At 40.1% G+C, this 21920-nt stretch overlaps 1 protein-coding gene across 1 annotated transcript in view; it reads right to left on the reverse strand.

Annotated features, from left to right (window-relative positions):
• Positions 1-15079, reverse strand: part of tdrd9 (tudor domain containing 9) — a 139370-nt gene extending 124291 nt beyond the window's left edge. Inside the window, 2 exon segments of the mRNA XM_060828974.1 lie at positions 10759-10860; positions 14946-15079. Coding sequence (XP_060684957.1) covers positions 10759-10860; positions 14946-15079 — 236 coding nt within the window.
• Between the last annotated feature and the right edge of the window lie 6841 nt (positions 15080-21920).

Here is a 21920-nt window from a genome sequence, read left to right on the forward strand (position 1 = left end):
CTACTATAAATGCCAAAGGAAAGATCACAGAAGCACTTCACAGGAGGCTCCCAAGCACCGAGGATGTCACCTAGACAGGGGACGAAACGTCTGCAACACAAATTCCCAGCTCAGCGAACAGAACCATAACATGTTGTTTATGAGTTAATGGGTTTCTTCGAGTTGAGCACGTTTAACAATGATAAAAGGTGTCATTCCCGTAGCAGATCCATAGTTTTGGCTGGATAGTGGGAAGGGCTGTCCATTCTAGTCTTGGCATTACAGCTTCCAATATCAAAATACCATGTAAAGACTGCCATAAACATTACACAGGGCAAACCGGAAAAAGAAACTAGCCATCAGGGTACACAAACACCAACTCATAACCAAGAGACACAATCAACTATCACTTATGTCCATACACGCAGACAAAGACAGACATCAATTCGACTGGGACAATATAGGACAAGCAAACAAGTAATGCACAGGAATCTCTGGAGGCCTGGCATTCAACCCAGAACTCCATTAACAAATATACAGGGTTAGACTCCATATACCAACCACTAAGAAACAAAACCTGAAATGATACCACCCACCTCAGCAAACTGACACATATAATAGCAAGTGGGACAGAACACCAACGCTTCACCGGTGGTATGTTACTTAATATGGCGACAAAAGCTCCTGCCAACAAACTTACCAGCTCAGCAAGCAAGTCAACAACCACAAAATTTAATCAATAATTGGAAATTTGGTTCCACAAAAACAGCCATCAAGTATAATACAGAGGCACAAAAAGCTACCAAATACAACAGTTCCTGCCAAATCTAATTTGTGTTTAAGGAGTAGGTAAAGCAATCAAGGCAAAGGTCACAGTACCTCACAGCAAAAAATCCTCTCACAAGAATGAAGACTGCCACAGCAAAGACTACTCTCAAAGACTATGTCAACCATGACAACGAAAAACACCCCTTTGATTCACGAATGGTGTAAGCCAAGTGAAAGGTTAGGGAATGGAAATAGCTAAAGTGGCCTTGCAGGGAGTCACAATGGACTTGACGAGCCAAATATTAAATCATACTACCAGTCAATGATGTCATAAGCTAAGGTGAAGAGTAAATTTGAGGCAAGGAAGGGAAAGATTACAAAATATCATAAAAGCTGCATGAAACATACAACTAGCACTGACCATATAATAATCCCCACATTATCATTTTTAGCACGTCATCTTATTTTCGTAATTCACGTGAATGCACAAGTGTCATGTCACTGATTAACCTTTGTACAATTTTTTTATTAAATATACTTATGCTAAATTCCTCAATTCAGCATTTTTTTAAAAAAACAATCTTCTACAATAAATATTTTACAACAAAAAAAACCTGTCATCACCATTCACTTTTGAAATTAACAAAATATAAACTTCTCAAAACATTTAATGCTTAAATTTTTTTAACATAATTTGAGGTACACAAACTGAAACAAATAAAGATGCTATCCCCAGAGGCACACATCTAGCGCAACACTCAAATGCATTTCCAATTCACATATCAATGACAAAGCCTTTGATATCAAAAAAATACTTTAAAGAAATTCAGTCTCTACATTTGCAGATCATGACTGAAGGCTAAAATCAAAGTTTATATTACTTAGCTGGATTTGTATGGTGCATGTGACAAGTTATGTTACAATGAAACTGGGTCTGCCTTCCACAGATGAGGTTGCTAACTGGAAGCTACATCCAACAGTGAACAGCAGCTTCAGGTAGTATTAGTTGTCAACCACCCCTCTCAGCTACGCAGAAGATTCAGATTAATTGATCACACCTTGAGATATTTCTCCCAATGTCAAAAAGGAAACAAATTGACAGGTAAGCAGATTTGAAGATTATTTCAACAACGTACTTGCACTGCAGGGATTCTATAATTCTATCTGTTGCTAAACTAATGCCACAGACATTCCTTAAGCAAATATATTGCAAACTGAAGTAAATTTTCATACTAAGCTTATTGAAAATGATGTTTTAGAATCTTTCAATTTTATTTAAAAATAAAAAAATCAAACTCTGATAGCACCATGGACTTTTGCACTAAACGCAGAGTCAGCAGGTTTCCTTTCACAGTAGCTGCACTTTACTGAGTGATTTGTTGCATGCAAAGATCAGAAAATAACAATGAAAAGAATTGTAATTCAGACTACGATAACATAATTATTCAAAAATCTTCTTTTAATGTATCCCCTTGCAGAATGCCATTTGTGTTTTTACGTCCAGTCTATAAAGGTTTGCCTATTTACTATCCATTCAAACAGTTCTAGATTTGCACATTATACTTCAAATCTAGCCCATTGTCCTACCTTGCAATTTTACTTGAATTTTTCTATGCTACAAATAAAATCTCAGCTAAACCTTCCAATGGGTGCCAAGTAAGGGAAGAACATAAGAATAAATATACTTAATAATCATTTAAAGTGGGTGACATCCAAACCAGAGACCCTACACTGTTGGATCTCCGGTTTAGATCTCATCCATTTAAAAATAAATATACTTCATAATCATTTAATGTTCTGTAGGGTTTACACTGTAGGGTCTCCTTCCCATCCACCTCCTCTAACCTTAATAAGGGTGTAAACTCGGTAAGTTCTTCGGGTTTCTTTTTCTCTTCTTTGTTTAGTCCTGCGTGGGTTTTCAGATTAGCGGAGTATGCCTGTTAGGGCTGTTGCATGTTCCTCCTGCAGAATGTGGCAGCTGAGGGACACGACATGTCTCCGCTGGCCACATCTGGAGGAAGTGCACCCAACTCGAGCTCCTCAAAAACCGAGTTAGGGAACCGGAGCTGGATGAGCTGTGGATCAACTGGAGGCTGAGGGGGAATTGAGAGGATGTACAGAGATGTGGTCTCTCCTCAGACACAGGATAAGGACAGCTGTGTCACAGTCAGGGGGAGGAAAGGGAACTGACAGAGCAGGGATTCCCTGTGGCTGTTCCCCTCAGCAATAAGTATACCGTTTTGGACACTGCTGGTGGGGACAGCCTACCAGGGGAAAGCCATAGTTGTCAGATCTCTAGCACTGAGGCTCAGAAGGGTAGGGGGAGAATAAAAAAGCACTAGTGGTAGGGGACTCGATAGTTAGACAGACCAACAGGAGATTTTGTGGTTGTCCAGTTCTGGTCGCCCTATTATAAAAAAGATGCAAAGGCTTTGGAGAGAGTACAAAAGAGGTTTACCAGGATACTGCCTGGACTAGAGGGCTTGTCTTACAAAGAGTGGTCGACTAAGCTGGGACTTTTCTCTCCGGAGAGGAAGAGGAAGAGATCGAGGTATACAAGGTAATGAGAGGCATGGATAGAGACTTTTCCCCAGGGCAGGACTGACTGCCACTAGGGATCATAGTTTTAAAGATGCTGAGGAAGGTATAAAGGAGACATCACAGGTAGGTTCTTTATGCAGAGAGTTGTGAATGCATGGAATGCGTTGCCAGTGGTGGTGATCAAAGGAGAGTCATTAGGGACATTTAAGCGACTGCTGGACATGCGCATGGACAGCAGTGAATTGAGTGGTGCGTAGGTTACGTTATTTTATTTTAGATTAGGATTAATCCTCGGCACAACATTGTGGGCCAAACGGCCTGTTCTGTGCTGTAATTTTCATGTTCTATGTTCTATTTCAAGAACGTCTTTCAGAACAAGAGAACAAGACCAAATGGTTGAAAGCAGATTGTTTAATGTTGCCTTACTCGAGCTGAGTGCACAATGCTGACTAAAGAGATGCAAAAAAGCTGGAACATACTAATTCAATGTTATGCCAAGTCAGCTGTATTTGCGCTTCAGATTCCTCATTTCTTGTTAATGCTGACTAATTGGAAGACATTCTTGGAATTAATCAGAACCTGAGAAAATGTCACCTGTCTCCTTGAAATACAAATGACATTTTAGAAATTAACTTTCAGCAATTGTTTTCTACACATTACATTGTGTTTTCTCTTTGAATTACTAAGGTACAGCTAAATTTGTCTTTTCAATCCAACCAAAACATTCAGGTCTAAATACTAAGCAAATGGAATTACTCTGTCATTTTATTTTTTTTGTATGAAACAGTCACGTAGTGACACGACTTTCAAAATTCTGAAACATTTGTCCTCATTAATTTAAATTACACAATTACCATTTTTTTAAATATATGTGAGCAAGACCATTCTCACAGATCCAATCAAACCGCGGCAGCAAAATATGTAACTGAATCTCGAAAGAATCCCAAAAGCTGGCAAACTTATCCAATGATCAACAAAAAATTCAGAAATCTGCCACCTACCTGAGTAAGGAACATGGCATTCAACCTGACAATCAGATATATTTGAAATTTCTGTGTTCATACATCCATCCCTGTCATGTCAAAGTTTTCAAAGTGAGTTGATTCCTAATGAAAATGGAACTTATCCAGTTACACAATATAGCAAACTAGAATTCAATAAATTAGGATGCACCCATTCATAACAGGATTACTTTCATTTCCTCACTTCCAACATCCTACCGTCAGATATCCTCTTTCGATCCTGCTTTGAACAGCCATCAGAATTCAAGCAGGCAAAATTTGCTTCAGCTTCTAGTAATGCTGCTCTCCTATCTGGTAATGCAAAACACAGATGAGTATCGATAAAGTATTTTTGCTGATTTCAGGACATTCCAAAGCATTGTACAACAAATGAAGTACAACTGAATTCTGCGCTGCAATCTAATAAGTAGCTACAGCAAGATCTCCCAAACAAATGGGATGATCTGATATTTTCTTATAGTGAGGTTAAAATTAGTCTGGACATTGGTGTTAGTTCTTTTCCTTGAGATTCTTACACACTTGATGCAACTGCAAAACGCCAACATCTGGGAACAGCCAAAATTTATTAAGTACAAGCGTTTGGAGGATTACTTAACACTTCGCAATACTTGCGAACCATGTCAAGCAAAGCTCTCCCTGAACAAGAAAACAGTCCTCTCTTTATGCAGAATTTTACATTACCATCAGAATGCCCACAAGACAGACCCTGCTACTCCCCCAAAGTCATATGCCACTCAAGACAATGTAGGGATTTGAACATTTCATAACTACAGAATCCGATTTACATTGTTGCTTAACTACAGCATGTGGTTAGATTCTGAAATACAGTGTTCTCATTATTTCTTAACTGTAGGAGATGTTTATTTAAATTGTTTCTTAACTGCAGGAGATGGCTATGTACATTGGTTCTGAACTGCAGGAGATAGCAATATAAACTTGTACATTCTGCCTGCAAGACATACTACCCTCCACCCAAAACATCCAATTTCTGACAGGTCAGCAGAACAAATTAACCCTTTAACATCTCACTAGGGAGAACTTCTCTGCTCTCCTTCAAAATAATGCCAATGTATCTTGGATGTGCAAGCAATGAAGCATCTCAAATTGTGCAGCACTCAAGTGCAATGAAAAGTCAGTCAAGCACACGAACACAGCAATAAAACATTCGCGATGAAATCTAGAGCTTTTTATCATACTGTTCATGATGATCTTAGTTTTCAAAATGGTCTAGCCCAGGAAAGACAGAATTATCTTTAGTATTTGCTATATTAAAGCCATCAAGGGTGTGGAGATAAAGTGGGAAATATTGCATTGAGATAGAGCCATGATCATACTGAATGGTAGATAAAAAGGTTCAAAGAGCCAAATTTCCTACTCCTGTTCCTCATTGTGTTCTTTCTGCATTCATAAGTTTGAAACTTAAACTACATTTTGGTCATAGTTTTAGAAAATATAATTGCGATATCAAAGGGAAAAAATGGGCCTAAAAATTTAACTGCAATAAATACATCTAGTACTTTATTTGAAAATAAAGACAAACATTCCTCATCATTTCTATTGTACACTGGATGCAAAAAGCAGCAATGCAATGAGCCATGAAACAGGAGTTAAAAGGCAAGCTGATATATCTCTGAGTGAGCTAATGAAAAACACTCATGGTAGTTAATCATTCATTGTTTTTACACTTTACTGGGCTAATTTGTTGTGCACGAAGATAACAAAATAACATTGGAAATAAAAGCCCATCACAACATAATTATTCAAAAATGCCCTTTCAATGTGTCCCATTTGCAGCATTCATTTGCATTGTTACCTCGACTATAAAGTTCTTCAATTTACTATCCATGCAAACAATTCTAGATTTGCACATCTCACTACCTCAAATCTGTGGCCTTGTTGTCCTATTCTTATAATTTTATTCTTTTTCCATTACCAACAAAATTGATAAAGCAGAGCCAATGGAATTAAGTATACTTTGATTTTAAGAAGGTTTTTGATAAAGTGCTCCACAAAAGGCTGGAGAGAAAGTTTAAAACACATGGGATAGGAGGTAACGTACTGGCATGGATCAATGATTAGCTACAGACTAAAAACACAGTCGGATTAAATGGATCTTTCTCAGAGTAGCAGGCTGTGACCAATGGAATATTGCAAAGATCAGTACTTAGATTCCAGTATTTCACAGTATATATATCGAGATTTGGAGATAGCAACTAGGTGAAATATTTCCAAATTTGTAGAATGATACAAAGCTAAGCAGAAATGTGTGCTATGAAAATAAGCGGCTTCAGAAGGATTTGGACAGGCTTGGTGAATGATCGAGAACATGATAGGTGGAACACAAGGTAAAAAAATTGAGAGAGTATTCACATTAGAAGGAGAAACAAACGTGCAAAGTATTTCTTAAATAAGAAGTTATAAAGTATAGATGCACAAAGGAAACTAGATGTCTTTGTTAATACGTTACTAAAGGCTAATATTGAGGTGCAGCAGGCAAGAGGGCAGTACAGTGACTCAGTGGTTAGCACTGTTGCCTCACAGCGCCAGACACCTGGGTTCAATTCCAGCCTCAGGCGACCGTGTGTGGAGTTTACACATTCTCCCCATGTCTGCATGGGTTTCCTCCGGGTGCTCCAGTTTTCTCCCACAATCCAAAGATGTGCAGGTTAGGTGAATTAGCCATGCTATGTTGCCCATAGTGTTCAGGGATGTGTTAGTTAAGGGCAAATGTAGAGTAATAGGAGATTGAATTCAAGTGGAATTCTCTTCAGAGGGTCGGTGTGGACTTACTGGACTGAAGGGCCTGTTTCCACACTATAGGGATTCTATTCTATTAAGAAGGCTAATGGAATGTTAATGTTTTTTGCAAGAGGAAACGAGTGCAGTAGTGATACTTGTTCCATTGTATCAGAGCTTGGTTAGGCCCTTCCTAGAGAACAGTCTGCAAATTTTGATTTAGTTAGCTCAAGAAAGAAATGATTGTTTTTGGAGGTAAGTATTTTGATTAAACTTAAAATATAAGCCATAACTATTAATTTAACCTGGGGCAGTGTTTGTAGAAGAATAAGACGGTGTTATTTTCTGGGTCTGTAGATTGTGAAGGAGCAAAAATGGCCTTTGCAGTGAGATATACTTCTTGTTAGATGTGGGAGTTTAAAGAGTTTAAGGGTTATTGCGGATTATATCTGCCATAAATGCTGTTGGCTGCAAATCTTATCAGATCGAGTGAATCGGTTGGAGACACAGATAGAAGCGATGAGGAATTTGCAACAGCAACAGGATGTGATGGATGGCAGTTATAGGAAGGGGGGGGAAGTCTCAGATACAGTCACATAGATGGGTTAACTCCAGGAAGGGCAAGAGAGGTCAGCACCTAGGGCAGGAGTCTTTTGTGGATATACCATTTCAAACAGGTATGCTGTTTTGGAAAATGTAGGGGGTGATGGGTTCTCAGGGGAACATAACACGAACAGCCAAGTTTCTGGTATTGAGACTGGCTTTAATGCAAAGAGGGGTACATTGGCTTCCAAGAGATCAATATTGTTAGGGGATTCTGTAGTCAGAGATGCAGACAGACATTTCGGTGGCCAGCAGAGAAAAAGCAGAATGGTGTGTTGTTTCCCTGGTGCCAGGATCAAGGATGTCTCAGAGAGGGTGCAGAATGTTCTCACAGGGGACAGGGGCCAGCAGGAGGTCATTGTCCACATTGGAACCAACGACATTGGAAGGGAAAAGGTTGAGACTCTGAAGGGAGATTACGGAGAGTTAGGCAGAAATTTAAAAAGTAGGCCCCTCAAGGACAGTAATATCTGGATTACTCCCAGTGCTACGAGCTAGTGAGGGCAGGAATAGGAGGATAGAGCAGATGAATGCATGGCTGAGGACCTAGTGTATGGGAGAAGGATTCACATTTTTGGATCATTGGAAGCTATTTTGCAGTAGAAGTGACCGGTACAAGAAAGACAGATTGCACCTAAATTGGAAAGGGACTAATATACTGGCAGGGAGATTTGCTAGAGCTGCTCAGGAGGATTTAAACTAGTAAGGTGGGGAGGGGGGGATGGGAACTAGTGAGGAAAGAGATCAATCGGAGACTGGTGCAGTTGATATGAGAGTCAAACGTTCAGGGCAGGCAGGGACAAAGCAGAGGACAAGGTAAATTAAACTGCATTTACAGTCATAGAGATATGCAGCACAGAAACAGACCCTTCGGTCTAACCTGTCCATACCGACCAGATATCCCAACCCAATCTAGTCCCACCTGCCAGCATACAGCCCACATCCCTCCAAACCCTTCCTATTCATATACCCATCCAGATGCCTTTTAAATGATGCAATTATACTAGCCTCCACTACTTCCTCTGGCAGCTCATTCCATACACGTACCAAGCTCTGCGGGAAAAAGTTGCCCCTTAGGTCTCTTTTATATCTTTCCCCTCTCATCCTAAACCTGCCCTCTTGTTCTAGACACACCCATCCCAGGGAAAGGACTGACTATTTACCCTCTCCATGCCCCTCATGATTTTATAAGCCTCTATAAAGTCACCCCTCAGTCTCCAACTCTCCAGGGAAAATAGTCCCAGCCTGTTCAGCCTCTCCCTTTAGTTCAAATCCTCCAACCTGGCAACATCCTTGTAAATCTTTTCTGAAACCTTTCAAGTTTCACAACATCTTTCCAATAGAAGGAGACCAGAATTGCACGCAATATTCCTAAAATGGCATAACAAATGTCCTGTACAGCCACAACATAACATGCCGACTTCTATACTCAATACTCTGACCAAGGAGCTATGAACCTGCACTCCAAGGTCTCTTTGTTCAGCAACACTCCCTAGGACGTTAACTCTCTGGACTCTCGTTAACTCATTTCTGAAGGCTTCCCATTTTCCAGCCGTTCCTTTATCTAACTGAGAAACAAATTTTAAAGGGCATCTCATTAATCTGTAAGAATAAAAGGGTGGTTATGGTAGGAGATTTTGACTTTCCAAACATTGACTGGAGCTGCCATACTGTTAAGGGTTTAGATGGCGAGGAATTTGTTAAGTGTGCACAGGGAGATTTTCTGATTCAGTATGTGGATGCACCTACTAGAGAAGGTGCAAAACTTGACCTAGTCTCGGGAAATAACTAGGGAGAGAATAGGGCCCCTCAAAAATCAGCAAGTCAGCCTTTGTGTGGAGCTGCACGAGATGGGGTGATACTAAATGAGTATTTTGCATCATTGTTTACTGTGGTAAAGGACATGGAAGATGGTAACATCTTGAAAAATGTCCATATTACAGAGGAGCAAGTGCTGGATGTCTGGAAACACATAAAAATGGATAAATCCCCTGGACCTAATCAGCTGTACTGTATAACTCCGAGAAGCTAGAAACGTGATTGCTGGGCCCCTTGCTGAGATATTTATATCATCGATAGTCACAGGGGAGGTGCCAGAAAACTAGAGGTGCTGCATTTTGGGAAAGCAAACATTAGCAGGACTTATACACTTAATGGTAAGGTCCTGGGGAGTGTCGCTGAACAAAGAGACCTTGGAGTGCAGGCTCATAGCTCCTTGAAAGTAGAGTCACAGGTAGATAAGATAGTGAAGAAGGCGCTTAGTATGCTTTCCTTTACTGATCAGCGTATTGAGTACAGGAGTTCGCAGGTCATTTTGCGGCTGTACAGGACATTGGTTTGGCCACTTTTGAAATATTGTGTGCAATTCTGGTCTCCTTCCTATTGGAAAGATGTAGTGAAACTTGAAAGGGTTCAGAAAAGATTTACAAGGATATTGCCAGGGTTGGAGGATTTGTGCTATAGGGAGAGGTGAATAGGCTGAGGCTGTTTTCCCTGGAATGTCGGAGGCTGAGGGGTGACCTGAGAGAGCTTTACAAAATCATGAGGGGCATGGACAGGATAAATAGACAAAGTCTCTTCCCTGGGGTGGGGGGTGGGGGAGTCCAGAACGAGACACGGAGGTTTAGGGTAAGAGGAGACCTAAAGGGCAATTTTTCACGCAGAGGGTGGTGCCTGTATGGAATGAGCTGCCAGGCAAAGTGGTGGAGGCTATACAATTGCAACATTTAAAAAAGGCAACTGGATGGGTACATGAATAGGAAGGGTTTGGAGGGATATGGACCATGTGCTGGTAGGTGGAACTAGATTGGGTTGGGATATCTACTCGGCATGGACAAGTTGGACCGAAGTGTCTGTTTCCGGGCTGTTCGACTCTATCCATCTATCTCTCTCTTTAATCAAATCTATAACGCTATAAAAAAATTTCCATCCAAGCAAATGCTTCCAATGATTTAATTTATGGACATAAGACCATAAGATGTAGGAATGGAAAAAATGATTTGTTTATAAATACATACACCAATATAAAGACAGCAATGTTAGTACTTTAACTATGGAAATGATCTTTTATACAGATGTCAAGAAGTATCAGTTGGTACTGAACTTGTACCTCAGAAACCAATCAATACTTTGAAGCAAGCTCTGCAAGACTCCATCAACAACGCTGAAGAGAGTGAGCAGCAAAGCATCAAACAACAATGGACTAAAACATCTGCAACAAAGAACAAAACTGTGTACGAATACAAAGAAGAAATTCCAACTATTTCAAGTTATGTAGACAAAAGTCAACATAACATCCAACCCACTGTAGTGGAAAAGATTCGGGACCTTCCACAATACTACTCTTCCAATAACTTAGATAGCAAGTAACAGAATCATGGATTTTTAGAATCCCTACAGTGCAAATAGAGGCCATTCATTCCATCAGGTTTACGCTGACCCTCGAACAGCATCTTGCCCAGACAATCCCCACATTTACCATGGCAAATCAACCTATTCTGTACATCTCTGGACACTGCAGAGCAATTTAACATGACCTATCCACCTAATCTGCACATCTTTGGACCACTGGAGAAAACCATAACAAACCGTAGAAGCCAACATGTATACAATGAGAACTTCACAAAGAGACAAAGCTGGAATCGAACCCGGGTCCCTGGTGCTGTGAGATAGTAGTGCTGACTGACATTTATAATTATGCAGTCAGTCAATGTAAATGCAAATCTTTTCTAGAGCCCATCCCAAACTTTCATCTTACCACTTTGGGAGAGAATTAGAGATTAGGCATCTCAAAACCATGTCCAAGAAGACAATCTCATGTCACAGCCATCTACCTCAAAACATTAATTGATTATAATTCATAGAAATTTCTATTTCATCAGCAACTCAAAATAGCAACAGTAGAGGATTGAAAACAATTCATCCTTCATTTCACCATAAAATGTACTTAGCACAATTTAGCACAGGACCACTGCTTGCAAGCCTGGAACCCTAACAATGATGTCTGTTGACATTGCCAGCAGCTAACCTTAAAAATCGCCCAACGCTAATGTTCACCAATTTTTAGGTCTCTTGCTTTTGATATGTGGTGAAACCAACAGGACCAGACAATTATTTATTTACATTACTGTGTTTTGTTTGGACATATACTTTGATTGTTAAAATTGAATACGAGTGTCGATGTTTAACCGTGTCCATTAAATTTCAAGACAGTTCATATAAATTATGTGCATGAGGAGGCCACTTGGTCCCCTTAACCTGCTCCATCATTTAGTAAGATCACAGTGATTACAGAAAGTTTATGAACTCTGGAGTAAAGCCATGCAACATTTTAGGGAGATAAGAGATGGGGATTATCATATTCAATTGCTTGAAAAGTTGCCTTTGAAAGACCCTGGGTACCTCCAGACTAATAGCTGTCCAGTAACTTCTCTTGGATTTAGCTTTCCAGTTTGCAGATTCATGTGGTCAGAAAAGAATGAACATCAGGAGCTGCAAGTCTCTTTGCCTTTCACAGCAAAGATTTCAGGAAATGTGCTGAAGTTTCAATTATTAGCATTCCTAACACCTTTATAAACCCTTAAAAACTGAGTGGAAGATATTGATCCAAGTCTTTCGAAAGTGTTTAATGCCATCAGCCTAAGTCATTATATTCCATGCTTATTCAAAAGGGGCGCTTTTCCCTCGCCTGAAAAAAACTCTCCAAAGACTGTTGTCTTGTATGTTGTGTTCAGGAATAACAAGTCTTAACTCAATTCTAATTGAAATGTTAACCAGAATTTACTACCAGTTTTAAGAGAAAGTTTTTGTGATATAATAAAGATTACATATAATTCATTAAAGAACCTTGGTGAAAGTCTCTTTTATTCAAATAGGACAAAAGGGAATCAATTGGCCACTTTGATGATTGAATCAAAACATTTATTTGAATTATAAGCTTGATTCCAACATCGTCCTCAGAGCACAGCTGCAACAAAACTAATCTGCGATTCATGTACTAAGATGCCCAAGCTTTGAAATTTCAAAGAAGATGCCTCAGCAATTATAACCACAAAACTACAAGTTTGTGGTTCAAAATAAATCCAATTCATAATATACTTTCTGCTAACATTTCAATCCATGGCCCGCAGGTGTCCAACAAAGGCCAACAATAGAAACATCGGTCTTTCCATTAGGGCACCTTAAACCTCAAAAGACAAAATATTGAATTACACAACTTAGAAGTGTGACCTCAGAATTCCAATGTGTCCATCCAGTGTCCTCCCTGACCCTGTCTTGTTTGTGTTTTGTTCACTTTGCTCTCAGTAGAGCACACCAATTTTCTCCTCTTCACAGTTAACATTTATTTCTACTTTATACATCGAACCCTCCTTTACCACCATTATGAATGACATGGTTGACTGAGCAAATTGTTCCACTTTCTCTGCCTCCCCCTCTATCTACAGTCCAAAAGCCACGACTTTCCAGCTTCCTTCAATTCCAAAGAAGTCATACTCAGATTAATGCTAATTGCTTCTCTCTCCACAGATGCTGTAAGACTTGCTCAGGTTTCTCCAATATTTTCTCTTTTAATTTGATTCCCAGCTCTTGCAGAATGGTTAAGCTGTTGTGGGACATTCTGAGAAATAAGAATCACATGCATTTGTAAAGGCAAGAACTGATTAAGGATCATCAGCTTGGCTTAGTGTGTGGGAAATCATGTTTCACAAATTTGATTCAGTTGTTTGAAGAGGTTACCAAGCAGATGGATGAAGGTAGAGTGGTAGACATTATCTACATAGGCTTTAGTAAAGCCTTTGACAAGGTCCTGCATGGTAGACTGGTTAGCAAGATTAGATCACATGACATCCAGGGAGAGATTGCCAATTGGATACAAAATTGGCTTGATGGTAGAAGGTTGCTATTCACAGACTGAAGGTCTGTCAACAGCAGTGCACACAGGGATTGGCTCTGGGTCCACTGTTGTTCATTATTAATATCAATGATTTGGATGAGAATATAGGACATATGGCTGCAGAGGATACCAAAATAGGTGATATGGTGGACTATGAAGGTGGTTATTTCGGTGTACAACGAAATCTTGATCGGATGGGCCAATGAGCCGAGAAACACCGGGAGGAGTTTAATTTAGATAGATGCAAGGTGTCAGTAAGGCAAACCAGAGCAGAATACATACAGTTAATAGTGGGGCCCTGAGGAGTGCTGTTGAACAGAGACTTAGGGGTGCAAATTCATATTTAATTGAAAATGGCATCACAGGTGGACAGGGAGGTGAAGGAGGCATTTGGCATGCTTGCCTTCATTGATCAGACCGCAGAGTACAGGAGTGGGGAGGTCATTTTGAGACTGTACAAGATATTGGGAAAGCCACTTTCAGAACATTGCATACAATTCTGGTTGTCTTCCACAAAGTTTTGTGTTTCAACCCCAGCTATTCACAATTAATATCAGTGATTCAGGGACCAAATGTTATATTTCTAAACTTGCTGAAAATGAGGTGAGAACATGAACTGCGAGGAGGATGCAAAAAAGGCTTTCAGGAGATTTTGACTTGCAAGAACATGTCAGATAGAGTATAACATGAAAAACACAAGTTATCCACTTGGATAGGAAAGGACTGAAATGCAGAATATTTCTTTAATGCAAAAAGATTGGGAAGAGTTGACCTAGATATTCATGTTCATAACACACTGAAAGCTAAAATGCAGATATATCAAGCAAAACTGTAAATAAAGGCTGTGTGATAAAGGCTGGACTGATCTCCAGGCAAGTAAGATTGACTAGAGACAGAGAAGACCGACCCTATATTCTCTGCAGTTAAAAGAATGGGGGACGATCTCGTTGAAGCATACCAAATTCTAAGAGAACTTGACAGAGTAGATGCAAGAACATTTCCCCTATCTGGGGAAATCTACAGCTTAATCAGTCAGCCACTGCAAAAGTTTATTTCACTGGACACAATATTTACATTGAAAGAAGAATAAAGAGGTGCCAATAAAATCAGTATTGTTAGTCTGTCCATCTCAGTATCTTCATTGAAATTAATTCATTTGCCACGTTTAAAAATCCATACCATGAATTTAACATCTAAAGAAATGTAGATTACCATTAAATGTAACCATAGGCCTTGATATATCTGTGCACAGGAAATGTGAATATTGGTGCCCATTTCCCACAAAAGTGAGGAAGAGAGAGAATATGTCTCCCTTTGACGCTGCCAGAGTTGCTGAGTTTCTCCAGCAAGCTATGTTTTGGTTTGTTTGTGAAACCCACACGTGGTGGTTGTCGATTTCTCACCGCTTCAGTCGGGGCTTTTCAGGCTCCACCACCTCCTCCAGGCTCGAGGCATCAGCCAACAGTTCGACGCCGGTGACGGTTTTCCCGATGGTAAACCAGTCTTGTATTTGCTGCGCCAGCAGATTTCGAATCATGGTGCACGAGCGACAACTCCCCAACACGCGGAGCAGAACGAGGCAGCACAAATGTCAACTGCGCCTGCGCACTGTCACACACCTGAACGGCTCGTCGGACTAGCGCATGTGCAGATCTGCTGCTGGGCTCAGGAGTTGTGAAAAAGAACCCTTTGCTGAAGAAATTTAACAGGTTTGGCAGCATCCATGGAGGGAAAGTAGAGTTAATGTTTTGGGTCCAGCGTTTCTTCTTCAGAACTAATGGTAGCTAGGAAAAGGTTGCTCTGTATGCTGAATCCTTGTTGAAGGATGACACAATGAGTGGAGGTAGAGCTCAAGAGAAAGGGCAGTTGGCCAGACCAAAAAAAAACGGTTAATGGTGAGCTGGGGAAAAAGAAAAGCTGATAATAGGGAGTATTGGTGGGAGTGAAGTGGCACTGTCATCACAGCCAAACCGTTTAGACTTCTGACTAAAGGTCAGCTAAAGCCTTTCCCTCTGCACTGAAGTTCAACCTCTGAGCCAGAAGCTAGGTGCCTTTCATTCTGTGCGAAGGCAATGACGATTACTTGACTGTCCAGAAACGCTCCCATTGAGGGACCGAGTGCTCCCTGCTCATAAACAATCCAATGTTCTGAGGCTGATGCATTTCTGTACCTCAATTGTGTGCTTGGAGGGTTCAAGGAGATGCTGTACCTATTGACCAGGGAGGCAGCTCCATCTAGGGAAGGAAGATTAATAAGATGCAAATATATGCAATGAGGCTTTTTAATACGAATTTGATCTTGCCATCTAAGAAAGAAGTATTTAAAAGTGATAATTTAGTTCAATGATGAGAATCTGATTTTTTGACTCTGGTCTGATTAAATCATCATGCTTACCATTATTCTTGCCACCTCAGCAAGGGAAAAATTATAAAATTAATGTTTTCTTCCCAAGAGCACAGGATTACTCCATTGAGAGTTTGTCATGATTCGCTTCATAGATTACAAAGCAATGTATTGCAGTTGCTGGAAATATGAAATACATGTGTAATAATCTGCAAGTCAGACAGAACCTGTGGAGGGTTTCAAGTTGATAAACCTCTATAAGGTCACCCCTCAGGCTCCGTCGCTCCAAGGAAAACATCCCCAGCCTATTCAACCTCTCCCTATAGCTCAAATCCTCCAACACTGGCAACATCCTTGTAACTCCTTTCTGAACCCATACAAATTTCACATCATCCTTCCGACAGGAAGGAGACCAGAATTGTATGAATATTCCAAAGTGGCCTAACCAATGTCTTCTCCAGCGGCAACATGAACTCCCAACTCCTATACTCAATGCTCTGACCAATAAAGGAAAGCATAGCAAATACCTTCTTCACTATCCTATCTACCTGAGACTGTTTTCAACGAACTATGAAGCTGCACTCCAAGGTCTCTTTGTTCAGCAACACTCCCCAGGACCTTACCATTAAATGTATAAGTCCTGCTTTGATTTGCTTTTCCAAAATGCAGCACCTTAAATTTAGCAAAATTAAACTCCATCTGATCTAAAATTGTTGAATTCAGTGACGTGTCCAGAAGGTTTTTGGGGACAATGACAAAACAATGCTGCTCCTCCACCTTGTGTTGAGCTTCAGTGGAATATAGTAGCAAGCCATGGACAGAAAAATCAGAGTGGGAACAAGATGAATAATTTAAAAGGCAGAAAATTCAGGGTCATGCTTGCAGATAAAAAGGTCAGAGGCCTGCTGATGGGAGAGGGAAAATGTTTTTGGTAATGGCATTTCCTTGGTGGTGAGCTCAATTTCAAACACTTACACACCTGTTTCAAATAACTTTGAGCTCAGCATGACAGTAAACTATTCTTCCATCTTCAACTATATCTTTGGCCAGGAGCATTACCACTGATTGGAGACCCTTTTACCCATCTACAATATCTTTCCTCTATGTGGGACTGCCCTGTTGGCCTCATACCCTACTTTCATGCATCTCAGTAATGCCTGCCTTTCAGTGATAATGTGGAACATTCCTTAATCAGTCTACTATGGTCTAATTCCTTCTTTCCAAGGACCCTTGATGACTGAATTAGTGCTCCATCCCATTCTTAGCAAAAATTTAATTATCTTGATTTTGAATTTCCTCCTGCGCTCAACTTCAACTCGGGCTCTCCCCTTTTCTTCCCGAATTTCTCTAAATCTTTTTCAGTACTTAATATTCATTGCAAGCCTGTGGATTCCTAGAGCTATCATGACTATGTTACTGACATGCTGCATACTGCAATGAATCTATTTCATTTTCACTTTCTTGGTTTGCGTTATATCAGTTCAGATAGTACAACTTTCAATACTAACAATTCTGATGCATCTTCACACACTTATCTCTCAGCCCTTTCTCTCTCCCCAAGATTTAACATAGGTTCCCTTGTCCTTAACTTTCAGCAGATCATCTTCTGCCACATTCAATGTTTTGCCACTGCCAAAAACATCTTCCCTTGTTTCTGCCTTTCAATGTTCTAAAGAGATCTTTCCTTCTGGAACACATGATTCTATTCCCCATTTATCCTCAATATTCCTTCTTTCCTTAGCACCATTCCATTTGAGCACAGGAGATGCAATATCTGTGCTTGTATCTCCTAATTTCTCCAAATTAAGGCCCCAAACAAACCCCTCCCAAGTCAAAGAGCGATTAACTTATTTTTCTTTTAATTTAATATATGGTATTTGCTGTAACAGAAAATTATCTGAATGCGAGATCTTTATTCAAGATTTTTATTGAACACAAATTTCCCCTTTCGCTGTGGTGGTTTCAAACCTGTCAAAGTTAAGAATTTCAGAGTTTGTTCTCAATTCAAATTTAGCACAATTTACCTTTTCATTTTATTCTAGTTGTCTGACATTTAATCCACTATTTTCATCATTTATAAAAAGAGTAATATTGTGTAGAGAATATTTTGAGTTAAAAATATGTGCCCCCAACCCAACTTGTCTGAAATATCCATCAAAACCAACTGAGTGAGCTCTCTTTTCTGTTTATTAAATTTTTTTTTCATCAAAGTGCTTAAAAAATAACATTAACTGAATGCCATATGATAGGCTGGTAGAAAGGAGTTTTCTGTGATATTTTAGTTATTGCTTTCTTCTGCTACACCTAAATTATATCAATTAATATTATGAAGTCCCAGGGCTAAAGCAGATTAACACTCATTGACAACATTTTGAAGATGTGTCAGCATAAACCCAAGGTAATGAGTTCACCAATTGTAGGAAGAAGCTTCATTTGTTGATCATTGATATTGGTGGCCTAAATCTTTTGAGCAGCAGCAATGCGAAGGTAAGTACTCTGCACATCAGATTCCACAGTGCTAGAGTCATAGAGTCAAACAGCACAAAAACAGACTCTGCGGCCCAACTTGTCCATGCCAACTAGGTTTCCTACACTGAACGAGTCCCATTTGCCTGTGTTTTGTCCATATGTTTTTAAATCTTTCATATCTTTGTACCTGTCCAAACATCTTTTATATGTTGTAATTGTACTCAGCTGTAACACTTCCTCTGGCAACCTGTTCCAAAAATACACCAGTATCTGTGTGAAAACGTTGTCACTCAGGTCCCTTTGAAATCTTTCCCCCTTACCGAGAACCTGTGCCCTCGAGTTTTGGACTCGAGGGGAAAAGACATTGGCTATTCACCTTATCAATGCCCCTCATGATTTTATGAAACTCTATGACGTCACCCCTCAGCCTCATATGCTCCAGCCTATCCCCTACCCTTATAGTTTACAGCTGATTATTCTGGCCTTGAATCTTGTTGGAGTAGGGGCTGTAATTGTAACAAAGATAATAAACTGTCACATTTGGTGGTGAGATTCAGAAGCTTGGCATTACAACTTTTAAAACTTGCTAGGCACTACAAATGGTACAATGAATGAGGCATTGTAATCCATCAGTAAGCTGAGAGGATTTTTCACGCTAATATAGCTCATCCCCAACCACTTTCTCTTTTTACTAGCTTTTATGAAAGGAGTGGCCAGAACTACTCAGCTACTGTTGTGAAGAGGCAGCCTGCATCAGCAAGGAAGTCTTAAATTCAATCTGGTGTACTGTGTATCACCACGCCACAGCCCACCACTCCACTATCCTCAGCCCCTGACTTTTCCTCTCAGCTGTCCGTCACTATGGGATCCCTTCCATGCATCAACAGTGTTCCATAAGCTGCATCACGTTTGCAGGTTGACTAAAACTCCAGGTAACTTCTGTCCAATGATCTCATTTGGCCTCTTATTTATCTTACTAAATGCTATATACCACTTGCAGGGAGTCAATGTGCTGATCAGCAATGGAAAATTTCACATCTGCATGCCTCCATTCCTGCTCATACTGATACCAAAATCCAGCCCTTAAAACCAGTTGGAGCACTAAATGTCACAATGCAGTGGGAAGAGGTTCAATAAAGGTGTAAATGTCCTAATAGAAAATAAAGGGCCCTGTTGCAGAGGAGTGTAGGAGGCAGGTGCATGAACAGGGCAGAACCAAAGATTATTTATTTTGTTATGAAAATTGACAAGAAAGTCAGGGAGATAAACATTTTACTCTGAGAGATGGTACGGTCTGGAATGTAAGCCTGAAAGCTGTAGTGGAATGTGATGCAACATTCATTGCTCACGATGCTAAACTTCTCCAGCTTCCATCCAAAACATATTAAAATAGCTATCCCCTCTGGACAAGCCCAACGCATACATAGGATCTGTTCAGATGAGGAGGAACGTGACAAGCACGTGGAAGTACTCAGGGATGCCCTCATAAGAACAGGGTACGATGCTCAACTAATCGACCACCAGTTCCAACTTGCCACAGTGAGGAACCATAATGACTTCCTCAGGAGACAGACACAAGCTGCAATTGACAAGGTACCGTTTGTTGTCCAGTACTTCCCAGGTCCAAAAAACTACGCCATGTTCTTCGCAGTCTGCAATACACCAAGACCTTCCCCACACCTCCACTTCTTGCCTTTAAACAACCACCAAACCTCAAAGAGATCATTGTTCATTGCCCAGCTTTCAGGACAATACCATACAACCTTGTCACTGTAGACACTGCAAGACGCGGCAGAATGTCGACATGGATACCACCATTACACGTGGAGACACCTCCCACCATGTACGTGGCCGGTACTCATGCGACTCAGCCAACGTTGACTATCTCAAATGCTGCAGGCAAGAATGCCCTGAGGCATGGTACATTGGCAAGACCAAGCAGAGGCTACAGCAATGGATGAAGGGTCACAGCATAACAATCAACAGATAGGAATATTCCCTCTCAATTGGAAAACACTTCAGTGGTCCAGAACATTCAACCTCGGACCTTTGGGTGACCATTCTCCAAGACAGACTTTGGGACAATCAACGACGAAAAGTAGTCGAGCAGAGGCTGATAGCCAAGTTTGGTACCCATGGGGATGGCCTCAAGTGGGACCTTGGGTTCATGTCACACTAAAGGTGACCCCATTGCACTACACACATGCAAACACACACACACACCTACAGACATACACTCACACAATCCCTCTCTCATATGATAACACATACACTCCCACTCACATCCTCTTACAGACTTATACCCCTTTGCACTCTCACTCACACACATACTCTCTCACACACTCTCATAACCTCCCCCCCACCACACACACACACACACATATAAGTTTGTGGGGTGTACTTGCAGAATTATCTTTTACTTTGCTCAAAAACTGCACAAATCCATATCAGTTTCTGTAAATCTATTTTTTAGATTAGAATCAGTCTGACCATTGTGACACAGACAGCCTTACACAGGGAAGCTCACACCTTCAATAATTTATCTGGGCGGACATGACACCAATGGTTAAAGTTCACTTGAGAATGTAAATTTTAAAAAAATGTTTTGCATTTTACATGTGAAAGAACTGAAACCAACATGGTCATTCGAAAAGATGAGAGACTTAACAAACAATCCAAGTCTCTTTCAATATATAATTGCAGTTAAATCACACTGTAAGCTTTTGCTATAAATTCTGTGTCTTATAATCTTATTCTCCACAACCACCTGATGAAGAAGCAGTGCTCCGAAAGCTAGTGCTTCCAAATAAATCTGTTGGACTATAACCTGGTGTTGTGTGATTTTAACTTCATTTTTACAAGGGGAATTTGATATGTACAAAGGGAAATTTTCAGGATTATGCTTAAAATCAGTGGCTCTTTAAGAGAGGTAATATGATAAACCAAACTGTTCTATTCTATATTTGTTTTATTCTGGAGCGAATCTATTTAAATTAGGAAGTTTGGATGCCATCAAGAATTTTTAAGAGATGTTTTTGAAACCTCATCTTCAGCTTACGATAAATATTTAAGTGATGTGATTGCAGCCAGATGTCAACAGGATTTTGTTTCATTCATTCCTGGATGTGTCGCAAGCAAGGATTGAGATATTAGTAATCCTGAGTAAGCAAAGTGAGGTGTTAAGTTATATTCTGTTTATTGCAGTCAACATAAGACACTTGAACACCACACAGCTGACTCAGCTTGTGACCAAGCATTACTTGGGCAGGGTGCTGTTACATTTATTTACATATTGAAGAATGAGAAAACACAACTTTTCAATGTTGCAGAAGCAACTTCTTTCTTGTCATGTCCTTTCATGTCATTAAATCTTTACCAAGGAACTACTGCTATTGTTATGGGAGGTAAATCAATCTGGTTTTTGTGTGAATAAGGGAATACGAAAAACATAACTGTATACTACTTTACACTAATTTTAATTTGTAGCATTTCGAGAGAAAGAAGTAATTACAGTTTGCTGAATAAATCCTTTGGATTACAATTAAGTTCTGTAATGGTCTGTGAT

The sequence above is a fragment of the Hemiscyllium ocellatum genome, chromosome 8 (assembly GCF_020745735.1).
Source record: "Hemiscyllium ocellatum isolate sHemOce1 chromosome 8, sHemOce1.pat.X.cur, whole genome shotgun sequence".
NCBI classification, from domain to species: domain Eukaryota; kingdom Metazoa; phylum Chordata; class Chondrichthyes; order Orectolobiformes; family Hemiscylliidae; genus Hemiscyllium; species Hemiscyllium ocellatum.